At 41.2% G+C, this 14,119-nt stretch overlaps 1 protein-coding gene across 5 annotated transcripts in view; it reads right to left on the reverse strand.

Moving 5' to 3' along the window:
- Positions 1-6,899: 6,899 nt before the first annotated feature.
- The window catches only part of PRELID2 (PRELI domain containing 2), a 68,364-nt gene continuing 61,144 nt past the window's right edge, over positions 6,900-14,119 (reverse strand). For all 5 annotated transcript variants that reach the window (XM_058543175.1, XM_058543166.1, XM_058543187.1 and 2 more), the window contains 2 exons: positions 11,950-12,019; positions 6,900-7,308 (listed from right to left, as the gene is read on the reverse strand). In XM_058543175.1, coding sequence (XP_058399158.1) covers positions 11,960-12,019 — 60 coding nt within the window. In that variant the 3' untranslated portion in view covers positions 6,900-7,308; positions 11,950-11,959. The remainder of the gene's footprint in view (positions 7,309-11,949; positions 12,020-14,119) is intronic.

Consider the following 14,119-nt stretch of genomic DNA (forward strand, 5'->3'; position numbering starts at 1 on the left):
TTAAGTCTCATGTTTTAAAAAAATTAAGGATCTATTCCAATTTCACATTCTACAACATTATATGTTTGTGTGTGGGGGGGGTTGTTTTTGTTTTTGTTTTTTGCTGAGGAAGATTAGCCCTGAGCTAACATCTATGCCAATCTTCCTCTATTTTTCCGTACGTGGGACACCGCCACAGCATGGCTGGTGAGTGGAGTAGGTCCGTGCCGCAGATTCAAACCTGCGAACTTGGGCCGCCGAAGCGGAGTGTGGGGAGCTTTAACCACTCGGCCACTGAGCCAGGCCCTATATATTTGTTTTAATATAAAAATAATGTTTTTCCCACAAATCTTTGAGAAAAATGAATGCTCCAAGAGGAGCATTTTGCCCATCTATCTTGCAGCTTCACACATCCCTCACAGAGATGACTCTATATTCCCAAGGGTACAAACACCCTGTTCTGAGAATTGCAGGTGACATCCTCCAGGGAGAGATTTCAGAGGCAGATTGGGGGAAAATAAATGCCCTGCTGATGCTTTGCTCTTCTCAAGTCTTCTCTGCAAAATCCTTCCCTTTAGTAAGGCCCCAAAACATTGTTAGCATGTATTTTTTCCAGGAAGAAATGATTCTCATAGTACTTGACAGAACAATTAACACCTAAGGAAACAAGTTATAATGCCAGCTTCTGAATTCACACATACAAAAAGACTACTTTCCATACTGGAATAGCTCCAATTGTAATCTGATGCATAGTTTAATTTAATTTAAATCTGTAATTAAAAATTGTAGCCATCTAGGGCCTCTGATGTGACTCCAAGTTTTCCAAAGGCTTTAGATCCAATCACCAAGATACTGGCAGAAAAGCTGCGAGGGACTTTTTCCTGCTATACACCTATGGATATGTTCAGAAAAAAAAAAAACAGACAGACACGAAGTAAGGCTCTAAATCGCCATGCTATCTCCTGCAGTTCTCTGAAATGTCATTTGTGAACGAAAATATCAGGCAATAAAGGTTTCCTCATAGTCACCCTAACATAATCAGTGACAGGAATGACCTTGGTAGGTTTTTCCCTTTCTTTCTCCCTCTCTTTGCCTCATATCCTGTTTCCATTTACAATAACTATACTCTGGGGTAATTCATTAAATTTTTTTCTTGCTGCGTTTTGTATATCTCCTGTCCTGGGGACCAGGGGAATTTTTTTTTTTTTTTTAGACTGATTGACAAGAATGACTTTGGTTTTGACAAGACTAATGACTACATCCTTAAACAAACACAAATAACAGAGGAGCTTCAACCAGAAAATAATTTCCCCTAAACCGCTAAAGAAACTGGCAAAGTGGTAATTTCAAAGTTTGAACAATTGATGGACTTTTGAATTTAGGGAGACACCTAAACTCAAAACGGGAAAACAAAAACATACAACTGAAGAGTTAGCATTTTCTCCTTTGTCATCGGATCTAAAAGTTCATCCTGGCACCAACACAAAGAAGTAATGATTCCATCAGCAGTCCAACAGATGGCAGGCACGAAATGGCTCTAACCTTCTCCGAGAATGCTGGAGAATAGCTCCGTGGAGTTTAATTTAACAGGATGGCGGCTGCTATTTTCTCTCTGCCGCCTCCTGCACAGCATGCCTGTCCACAGCTCGGAGAGCTACGTCTTAAGGTCCGGCAGTACAGTTCCTCAGATAAACCCTTCAAGACAAGCAAGGTCTCCAGTTATTATGAGATCCTTCTTCTGCATGGGATTCTGTTCCAACAAATGCAACTCAAATTTTTGATTATAACAAAGCAGGTTATGTATGGTGGAGTATTTTTTAGGATCTTTCTTCTATTAGCATTTAAGAGACACTGGAGCACTTTTTTTTGGACAGTGAATCATATTTTTCTGAAGGACTAGAGGCAAAACACTAGAAAGGAGAGGTCTCATATTACAAACTCCCCTCTCCTATAAGTGGTAAGCCACTTATAGGAGAACAGACTTTACTTCTGAAGTTGGTAGGAATTGCTGTCTGTGGCTTCAGGATGCTGGGGATGCAACCTAGAATCTCTGGGGATGGGACCCAGGCGTCAGTATTTTTTAAAGCTCCCCATGGCGTTCCAACTGGCAGTCAAGGTATGAAAGAAATACTGCATTTTAAAATTTAAATACTGCATTTTAAGTTTCTATACATTAATTTAATTTCTATTCTGAGGCCCCAACACACGGGGCTTGTCATTTTTAGGACTCCACCTCTTTACCTGCCTCGGTCTCTCCAAGGCTTGTGTTGAGGTTCTGGGGGTTGCGGGATTAGCCCACACGAGTTAGCGTGTCCCGCCCAGACATCAGGGAAACACTGTGCTGATACTGCAGCCCTGAATTCAGGAATGTCCTCAGACCAGGCTGTAATAGTCAGAGCAGTCTGAAAGTAAACGACATTTAGGCCTGAATATCCTGTACCCTGAAATAGAGGCGTAGAGAGAACCAGCTATCTTCCAAAAGGTAAGTTACGATGTGCCCTCACCAATTCAGACATGATCATCCACAACGGTGCAATCTGCTGCTTCAGGGCCACCAAGCTACACATTTTTGTGCTGATCTTTCCACTATGCGTCCTGTGCTGACTTGTTCTACATCCTTTAAATAAGCAATCATCATTTGATTTACCCAAGAGCTGTTTCTGATCTTACCATCAATTGGTGCCCACTACTGCCATCTGTCAATATCACGATGGCGTAAGCCTTCCTGGAAACCCCCTGGAAACCCCCTGGATCAAGTCAAAAGAGAAAACAAATTCTGCCTTTCTCTTGCACACAGTAGGTGCTCAATAAACACTTGCTGAACTAAGGACTCTACCTGTAAAGGCATTCAGGCTCTAACAAAAGAAAGGCATCAATAGGGCTTAGACAAGGCATTTTGGAAACAAAGTACAGAAATCCATTCAAATACAGTCAAGTAAAAAGGGGACAAATGGAAGGATAATGGCAAATCTCATGGAAACAAAGTACAGGAAGTATAGCTAAGCCTCACAGGTCAACAAACAGCTGCTCTCTCTCCCCCTCCCTCTTTGGGACCACCTGACTTCATGCTGCTGTTTGTCTGTACTGTGCTTCATTTCTTCTCCCTCTGCAGACCCTGGTCCTCTGCTCCATCAGCCCATGGCCCACTCAGGTCATTCAATAAGAGTGGCCTCTGCTCATTTCTGGGAGAAACTTTAATGGCTCACCTTGGAGGAAGCAGGGAGCTAACATCACATGGTTGGTATAACATCCCCACCTGGTGCCACTGAAAAGGACTAGGATCATCACTACAAATGATCAACACAAGCTCTACTGAGTGGTGATACCCCCAAGAAATTCAAATTCACACATAAATATTAGTTATAACACCTTTATTTCAGAATGAGTGCAGGATTGAATTCACAGGTATACAACTAATTTATAGCTCTAAATCACAATAAGATAGATTCAAAAACACTTTATCCTGCACAAAAACTTGGCCTGAGAAATGTTCATTTGAATTTTAATCTACTTTCTTTTCATATTATAGAACTGTATATATAAAAACACTAATACAACTGGGGGAGACAATGGCTTATAGATTAAATCATTTGTAGCAACATCTCACTTATCTTGAGGTCACAGACCTGACAACTGCAGTTGAGGATCAAGAAATAAGTTAGAGGAAGTAGCAGAGCCACTAAGATAACATCACCAAGTCAATGCAGCAATGTTCATTCATTTTACTGCTAGAAAAGCCTCCCAAAGCCTCATTCAGATCCTGTTTACTGTTACTTGACATATAGTTGCAATTACATGATTTCCCAACCCCATACAGCAAATGAGAGGAAAGTTCCTAGAGATAGAAAAGAAAAACTATAAAACCACTCAAAGAGCAGAGCCATTCAGTGCAGGGGCTTTCATAACTATTATAGGACCTGAAAGAATCAAAAACATAAATGATAACCCTGAAAAGATTTCATCGTCTTCAGTAGATTGTTTGCAAAAGGAGGAAAATGTATACTAAATTAAGAGTTTCTTGTAAATGGTTGAAATAAAGCAAAAAAGATGTGCAACTTAAAAGAATAACCTGGAGTTGTCCATACCATGCACCTCACAATGTCTGATAAATGGGATATTACTATACGTATACGGCTTATAAGATACACAAAGCAATTTATATAAAAAGAATACAGCACCTTTTTAATCCACATATGACTGAAACTATAAAAGCCCCTTCATGGTACAAGCACCTCAATCATGTAGGGACAGCTTAAGTCAGCTTCTCTCTGCAAAAGAACTTTATATTGTGTCCTGAGTGATCAATGGTACTAATCAGTGGGCCTGATGGACTGCAAAACCTTCTTAAATGATAGGAGATGCAGAGGCCAAGAACACTTCCCCTAATCAGTGTTTCTCAAGATGTGGTCTGTGGAACAGCACAACCAAATCTCCTGGTGAACTTGTTTTAAAATGCAGATCCCTGAGTCCCAACCGAAATTTCATGAATCAGAATCGCTGGGGTAGCGGCCTGGGAACCTGCAGTTTAGCACACCTCCCCAGAGATTCTGGTACAAGCGGAAGTCCTGGAATCACTATAGTAAATCATCACCTTGAAGTGTAGGCTCAGCAACCCAGTCAGGAGGAGACTGGCCAGGTCTGGGAATTAACCCTTTCCCACCCTTGTTCCTAATGTGCCCACTAAGGCTGTACTCCTGGTTTTGACATTTCTTACATTAGACTATATATAATAAAATAAAGTTAAATGTGGGCTTCTAAGTGGTTTATCATAGGAAAAAGATTCTGACATATAATAAAAATAAACTCTAACAAGCCCTGATTAATTTTAAAAAGAACATAAGATTTCTAAGCCATATATGTGAAGCTTGAAGCAATGGATGCTTGCAGGGGAAAATAAAATACTGAGCGAGGAAACGTGTCTGAAGCAAGTCCAGAGGATTACTCGGGAATGGAGAGGAAAATACATCTAAAAGCAGTCTTGGAGGAGAGGCAGAATGCAGCTTACTTCCAGAACAGGAAAATGCAAATCTATTAACAACTGGCTGGGATGTCTAGGCTGGTCCTTAACATTCTTGAAGCAGAGGCTGGAAACTACTGGCAAACATGTTTTGCTTGGCCAGCACAATATTTTAAACAATCCTTGAATTCATTACCACCACGTAAAAATTGGGACTTGTCTTTTTCTTCAAATTCTGCCTTTTCCTGCAAAATTGGAAATTGGAAGAACTAGAATTGGAAGAACTAGCCACGTGGCCACACTGTACTGGAGCCAAGCAGCAGCTGCACACCTTTAGCAGGGGGTGTGCTCCCAGGGGTCTCCCCAGTGGCCACCACTCTGCTTCACTCACCAGATCACCTGCCAGACCCCTGCAGGCATTTGCATTGGAGCTTCAAGGAATTAAGACAAAAATTCAACCTCTCTGTGCTTCACTCATTCTATTTCTAACAAAAACTCTTGCTACAAAGATCCTTTTCACCTGAGAGGTGTCAAGAAATCAGATAATGCCCAGAGGATTACTTGGGAATCATGTACAATTCATTGTACTGTTCTCATCCTTAGCTGCCCATTGGAATCACCTGGGGTGCTTTAAAAAATACTGGTGCCTGGGTTCCACCCCCCGCCGAGATTCTGATTTATTGGTCTGGATGTAACCTGGGCAGCAGGATTGCATAAAGCTCCCCAGGTAGTCCTAATGGGCAGCAAAGGTTGAAAACTCCTGCATTCAGAGGATGCAAGTGGCTGAGTATGAAGGGTTAAGTTTATGCCAACGTCAACCTGCAAATACAAATTTCTTGCCTCTCACTTGCATGATAATTCACATCACCTCTTATTTTTGGAAATGGGCTATTATTCCCAAAGCCTACTAAATGCCATTTACAAACTGGAAAAGGAGGTCAAAGGGTGTTCTGGTTTCTACCATTCATTTTCCCTCCAACACAATTGAAGAATGAAACACTAAGGAAATGAAGGGAAATTATCCTAAGAGACAAACTCAGGCAGCACAAATAGCTCAAATACAATAAGAAGAGGTTCACAGTGGCAGGCTTCTATAAAAAAATAATTGCTTTGAAATTCATCAATGTACTAAGTGGAAAATTTTTCAAATATTAAAAAAAGAACAATTTCCCTAAGACTTTCCAGTAATGGCCCAATTTTTATCTTAAGAAGATGAATTCCAAATTATTGCCTCTCTTCAAGCTTTCTATTAGGTAGTACACATTTATATTTTGGCTTCCGATCACAGGAAATGTAAATTACTGTCCTCTAATTTTCAAACAGTAATACTATCCTATATTTGAGAAGAACATTTTCAAAATGGTTTCACATAATAATGACTTCTACTTACTGGACTTCTACGTACCAGAGAGTAAGCTAGGCATTTTATATACATGACCTCAAATCAGTCCAACAATCTCACAAAGTTAATTCTATAACCCCATTTTACAAATTTAAAAAACGAGCTCCAGAAACATTTAAAATTATGTACAGGATTATTGAGCTAGAGGGTGCCAGCACTTGGAATCAAACCCAGGTCTGTCTGTCTGAACCTAAACCTGTGCTTTTTACACTGAGCTACCCTGTTTAATCATCACAAGTAGAAAGATCTGTGCCCAATTATCCCCATTTGTCCTGTGAAAAACAGAGAGGTTAGGATCTGCTCCATATCACAGAACGAGTTAGCAGGAGCCAAGATGGCAATCTGCCTCCCCACTCTCCAGCCCATGTTGTTTTAGAGGACCAACTCACAGCTCACGTGCTACATTATAAAAGCTATACTGATGGCAGTTATGTAGTACTTATGGGTAGAAATCAAATGCTCCTGATTTCGAGGAATCTTAAATGTTACTATAAATATGGCTTAGCTTCAACACAGGTCTGGTACATTCCTGTCTGTTCCAGGCCACCTATGAATCAAGTATCCAGTTCAGCTCCTTTATTTGTCCCAGAATCCTCTCGTGAATCCTATGAGCAATGACGCAGATAACAGAAAGGCCCAAGCACCGCTCTTCAGGCCTCTAGCCTGTCCTCGGCTGTCCTGACCAGGCAATCAGCAGGACATCCTGAAGTAGGGCGGACATCACTTTCTGTGGGGTTTTTCCTTTATTTGTAAAATCGTAAGGAGACTGTGCCATAAAAATCAGCTAGAAGGGCTCATCTCCACGAGTGCTGTTATTTGGGGCAGGCTCCCAGGGGAGTGTATCATTTCATGTCCTGGCAGGAAGGTGTCCTCTTCTTTAAGGTGCCGACACTGCATCCAAAAACTGCGTCTTTGATGTGCTGTGTCCAAGAAGTGTTTCTCGAGCAAAAGTAAACACAACACGGCTCCCCTGCAAGAGAAAGCAAACAGGCTTTATCACCTCATAAACATGACTCACCAATCAATACTTATTTGCCCTCTTTTCTGAAGCAACTCTTAAGAGTCACTTGAATTCTATCGCTTTGGATAATTCTTGAAGAAATTGCATTTCTGCCTCCTAATGATCTTTGAACAAAGCAAGCACCTCATTTTATTAAGTCCAGCGACCCAGAGGAGCTGGTTCAAAGGGGAGTTAAGATATAGCTAAAATTGAGGTCTTAATCATTCCTTTTTTTTTTTCTTTTTTTTTTTTTTGTGAGGGAGATCAGCCGTGAGCTAACATCCATGCCAATTCTCCACTTTTTGCTAAGGAAGACTAGCCCTGGGCTAACATCTGTGCGCCTCTTCCTCCACTTTATATGGGCTGCCGCCACAGCATGGCTTGACAAGTGGTGCATTGGTGCGTGCCCAGGATCCGAACCCGGGCAGCCAGCAGCAGAGCACATTCACTTAACCGCTATGCCACGGGGCCGGCCCCGAGGTCTTAATCATTCCGATGTGAACAAACTCTGCTATGTTATCAAACCTCACCAAGCCCGGTCTCCCAACTGCCAGCGGCAAGAACAAACAGATGTCAGGGCTGTTTTATTCAAAAAGGACAGGAAAGGGCCAGCCCCATGGCTTGGCGGTTAAGTGCGCGCGCTCCGCTGCTGGCGGCCTGGGTTCGGGTCCCGGGTGCGCACCGACGCGCCGCTTCTCCGGCCATGCTGAGGCCACGTCCCACATACAGCAACTAGAAGGATGTGCAGCTATGACATACAGCTATCTACTGGAGCTTTGGGAGGAAAAATAAATAAATAAAATTATTAAAAAAAAAAAGACAGGAAATCAAAAATCTATCAAATGGATGTGTCAGCAGCAACACCACAGCATATTGGTTAGTGAGATTTGTGCACCTCCACTTTGGCTCATGACAAAACCACCTTCTAAGCTTTTGAATTGTCAAATACCCACTTGGATACACAGGCCAGAGAGTTCTAGAGAGTATCTTTAGTGCTAGGTATGATAAACAATGTGGTCACATTCTATGTGAAGTTAAATTATACAAATTTGAAATGTGGTATGATATAAAAATATTGAATGTCTCCTTATGCATATTTGTGCAAACCCCACAGAATGTTTTTTAAAAATTAAGAATTGCAAAATTCCAAAGCTGACAAATTGAGTTAATTGTACACAGCACCTTTACTATTTCCACATCAGAGCGCTACTTTATCTGCTAAATAAAATGCCTATATTTCTACTCCATTATGCGTATGCATTGGAACTTTGAGCAATTTCAATGATCACTGTTGCTAGTATTTAACTTCACTGTTGTGATAATTTTAATGCTTTTGTATGCCTTAAAATAATATCACTCAAGGGAGGATGTTAGAGCTAATGAAGAGAAAATAAACTGTCACACTATTAACTTTGGTATAGAGGTAAGATGCAATCAAACACTATATAAAAAAGGCCAAACAGGGGCTGGCCCCATGGCCTAGTGGTTAAGTTCGGTGCACTCCACTTTGCCGGCTTAGGTTTGGCTCCCAGGCACAGACCTGCACCACTTGTCAAGCCATGCTGTGGAGGCGTCTCACATACAAAATAGACGAAGATTGGCACAGATGTTAACTCAGGGCGAATCTTCCTCAGAAAAAAAAAAAAAGGCCAAACAACAAGGCTCCCTGATGTTAATTTAGGACAGGGCATGCTCTAACCCAGGGGATAGAACACCTTTTCTTAAAGGACCAGATAGTAAATATTTTAGGCTTTGCAGGCTGTAATATCTCTGTCACAACTATTCACTCTGCTATTGTAGCCAGAACATAGCCATGGGCATAGCTGTGTTCCAATAAAACTTTATTCACAAAAGCAGACAGCAGGCTGGATTTGGCCTATGGGCTGACTCCTGCTCTATAGCTATAGAGCTAATTTCCCCCCTTCCTTTTAATGTAGCATTTTACTGCTCATAAAACCAGTAGCTCCCCCACCTACAATCATTCTTCCACAGATAGAACTAATCTTGAGAAAATGAAAAGTTCCATTTAAACAGGAGCATTTATTTCAAGCTTGCAAAAACTTTGTAAAAATAGTCAAGAAAATGGGGTAAAAAAAGAAAAAAAGTGAAGCAGTAAGCTGGCAACGACACTGCAGCAACATCAAAGCCTCAAAATGTTCTATATCATGTTTTTGGTGATGCTTACATAACTGTTTATATTTGTCAAAACTTACCAAATTGTACACTTAAAATTAGTCAATTTAATTGTACATAGATAATACCTCAGTGAAGCTGATTTTGGAAAAACCTTAAATAAAGCCTCAGCAATAGCCTCTCATTTGCAGTAATTATAGATTTATGTGGTAAGAGTGTACATTCCTTACTTTACACATTTGCTCATCTGAGAAACTGTTCATGAATTACGAGAGGCTGAATTACGTAAATCCTTCAGGAACTCCATTGCACTGAATGCATTCAGTGCAAGTGTCCTGCACTAAACGCCCAGTAGCATCCAGACCTCAAGCACCTCACGTAAGAGAGGAGAATAATTTGCTTTTTAAAAACAACACAAAGCCCTGAGTTCATGACTCAGGGTAAAAACACAAAAACAAGAACTTGGGTAATTTAAGACAATTGGTAATGATTGTTTAATTTCCTCATTTTCACTAGCAACACTTTAAATCAAAAACACAAATTGATGTGAGTTTCATCTCCTTTCTTTTCAGTTGTCTTCGCTCCAGGCTGGAGCCTGTCAACATTCAAGCAGCAAAAAAAAAGGCAAACAAGAGGCTGGGATGCTAAAATCGGGAAAGCCACGCAAATCATTCCTCTGATTAATCTAAAATTGACGGAATACATGAAAACAGTTTCAAAACCCCATCTACGAGCTTTCTCAGTGCCCTTGCATTTAATGTCTCATTTCAGTGACGAGAACTCATTTAAAGCAATCGTTCTCCAAGTGTGGTCCCTGGACCAGCAGCAGCAGCACCACCTGGGAACTTGTGAGAAACACAAATTCTCAGGCTCTACCGGGACCTACTGAATCAGAAACTCTGCGAGTGGGACCCACCAATCCATGTTTAACAAATCCTCCAGATGCTTCTGATGCTCACTAAAGTTTCAAAATCACTAATTTACAATTTGGGAACCAACGTATACTTTTTCCCTGTAAGTGGAGTCCCCTCATTTTCTTATTTAATGTGGAGCTGACTTTAGACCCCACCCTCCAGGGTCAGATGGGATCTGTGCCCAAGTGCACGAGCACTAGAGTTGCTTAGTGAGCCTCAAAGAAACACCAGCCTGGGAAAACAGGGAGATGTGGCCAAGCTCTTCTCTACAACTTTTCAGAAAACAGAGTGGATGTAGGAGCACACCATATTTAGACTCCATCCCAGCATTTTTTGAGCACCTGCCATGTGCTGTGCCTATGCAAAATGAAATTATCGTGTTTACTCTTTCCAGTAATAAATAAATCTATTAGTATGTGTTAAGTATAGAAGGCTTAATATTAATCAAAATGGAGCCAAATCTGCAAACAAGCAGAAACACTTCATAATTCTCCAATTTTCATTCGTAGGTCTGGCCAGCATGCTTTAAATGCTGAGGTACTTGTACACAAATGTTTCTTTTGCTTCTTCTTTGGTTAATTGTTCTCAAAGTTTATTATATATCACAAGTAGAGTACCAAGTTGCTTATATAAAACCATGTGTACTATAGTTTTAAGCCAACATAAGGAAATTTGAGGTAATTCTGCATTACCCACAACACGGTTTGCTTTACTTAAAGGTTTTATGTTCTCTCAGATGTTAAAAAACTAAGTCTTATAAATTTTCTAAGATGCAAATCCACTGTACTCATTTATTTTAGGCTTTATTCTGTCTTATATAATTTTGTTTTACCTTTCTACTATGAAGAACATTCTCCCTGATGTAGACAATCAAAACTTAAGGATAAGAAAAAGTTAAGTAGTTCTGAAATCCCCCTGCTATTAACCCTACATCATTTGCCCTAACCTAGAGGTGGCATGTGCTCCAGCACAAGTGCCATCTTCCTTCCATCCTGTGCCCGTGGCAGACATGGCTAATCAATCAAGGCACTCTTAATCAGAGCCTGAGAATTATTCTCAAGACCTCAGAATCCTTCTCAGTAGCATTTCAGGCAGCCACTCCCAATCGTTGGGAGGATATATGACTGATAAAATATATTTATTTTCACTGGCCAATCAACATGCCCCTTTCTTGTATTCCTTCCTGCTCCAAATACAGCTTTAAACTCCTCCTTTCATTGTTTTCATTGAACAATAAAAATAAGCCTCAGTTAATCCTGAACTGCAGTCTCTACAAATCTATGCCACATTGAGGGCTGCAATCATGTGGGATTGTGCTGAGCAGTTTAAACAATTTGAATGCAGTTGTAACCCAGCAAGTAGTACAAAACTGCTCTGAACATCAAAGAACCAAGTAAATAAAGGTACTGAAGAGATAACAAAACACCTGTGAAACAGCATCCCGTGCATATAACTGAGAAATGTACAGCATGAATAGCCCAGGGAGGCTGATGCATAATGCCAGGCTTATAAGCATGAAAACATGGCTTGAGTAAATAATTCTGATTTTGCTTTTGGTACTCACTGATGATTCTTTATTCGGCTAAAGGGGCACCACACTGTTCCTTTAGCAGCATTTCCATTATTCTAATTCCCTATAGAGAGAAGAAAGAAAAATCAAAATGCCATATTTTACGGACAAGCAGTTTTACATATATCACAAGCCTTTCCCTTCAAGAAATCCAAGTGATGGCCATATATTTGTTTCAGAAGAGTAGGCTCATAATTATACCTTACATTTTTATAATACTTTACTCAGCAATTTCACATACATTATGTCCACATGCACTCAAAACTACTCAGGGAAGTAGACAGAGCGGAGTTTAGGGTCTCCATTTTAAACATAAGAAAACAGTCCAAGAGAAGTTGGGTAACTTCCTGAAAGTGGCCCAGCTGCTAAGTGGCATTGCCAGAGCTGGAATGATAATGGTAATAGTTAATATTTATTGAACACTTACAAATGTGCTACACTTACTGCTCAGGTTCTTATGTGCATTATCTTGGGTGGTGTGTGCCGGGTGCACTGTGGGGATCCCCTCCAGGACGCGGGCACTCCTTCCCTATCTGCCAGCACTGCAGGCTACTGCTGGCACACAGCCACCCTCAGCCAACAACTGAGAGCCCTCTCCAATAACCCTCTGCACAAAAATCTCCATCTCTGAGTCTGTGTCCCGAGAGCCGGCCTAGGACACCTTGTTTAATACACACAAAACCCCTGAACAAGTACTATTCTTAGCCCCATTTCACTGATGAGGAAACAGAAACTCAAAGAGGGTTAAGTAATTTGCCCAAAATTACACAGCTCTTAAGTAATAAAGCCAGGAAAGAACTCAGGCATTCTATTCTGGTTTCAGGGTCACCCTTAATCTCCTCGCAGTGCTCCCTCCACTACTGTACATATCAAGCTGTCTACCCACCCATCTTGCCCAGTGAAATTCTACCCTAGAAGAACAACAAAAGCAGATATTCCCTCTTTCCTCCTTCAAGGACAAGTTCTGTAGACCAGAGGATAAACCTTCAGATGGAAAGACAGGATTATCATGTAATTATGAACGAAGGTCTTAAGGAAATCAAAACTGGATCTGGAGCAATGGGACACACTGTTCTCAGGGACTATAAAGTAGTTTAAAGAGAATAATGATCCAAGCTAACTTAAAATACAGTTCCCCAGGCCCCTCACAGGAAGACTTTGATTTAATAGGACTCAAGGAGGCCCCAGAGTGCTAAAACTCTAACAAGCACCCAGGTGATTCTCAGCCTACATGAGAAAGGTAGGGACTTCCTACTTGGGGTTTGTTGTGAGCCACAGGAGGAGGATGCATCTCTAGAGAAGACAATACAATATATCTAGTACCAAAGTACACAGAACAAAATGTATCATTTCCTTGAGGTTTCAGAAGGCCTTCAGATTCTGGCTGGCCATCACCACAAATACTGCCACACTCCTGGAAGGAAGAAGTATTAATTAAAGGATCTTGACAAAATGCCAAGGACAACAGAGTGTTGGGTGAACCAAAGTAGCAAACTGTGGGATGAAGGGCACTGCATCAGAGTCCGGAGACCTGGGTTCTGGTCACAGCCCTGCCAATTATTCAGCTGGGTACCTTAGGCTAGTCACTTTTACCAAGGAGTAACTTAGACCAGAGAGCTCAGGGGACCACGAGGCTGACCGGATAGTGCAGCTGCACACCAGAATTACTAGGGGAACCCAGCAAGCAAATACAGATTCCCAGGCCCTACCCAGACTGGATACAATCCGAATTTCCAGGGCTGGGGCCTGGAATCTGTAGATTTATAACATACCTCACGTAGTTCTGAAGCACAACTAGTTCATCCACTAGAATTTGCAAATGGCAGCTTGACACTACCTCCAAGATCCCTTCCAACTCTGCCAGCCTGGGAATTGATGAAACAGCTCTCCTTCGTCATTTTTGAAGATACAGTACCTACTGTACTATCATCGTCTGAGAGCTACTCTCCTTTTAAAGAATTAGGGGGAAAAGGAGGGAGGCAGGGGATGAAACAACCAGTGGAATGAAATTTAAGCTAATTCTTAACATAAGACCTGAACTGTGCTCATTTCTGCTCTCATTCATTCAACAACAGATCTGGTTAACAAATATTTATTATGCAGCTACTGTGTGCACTGGAGATTAAATGGTGAACAAACAGGACAAAGTCCCTGCCCTCACAGA

Source organism: Diceros bicornis, chromosome 1 (genome assembly GCF_020826845.1).
Source record: "Diceros bicornis minor isolate mBicDic1 chromosome 1, mDicBic1.mat.cur, whole genome shotgun sequence".
In the NCBI taxonomy this organism is placed as follows: domain Eukaryota; kingdom Metazoa; phylum Chordata; class Mammalia; order Perissodactyla; family Rhinocerotidae; genus Diceros; species Diceros bicornis.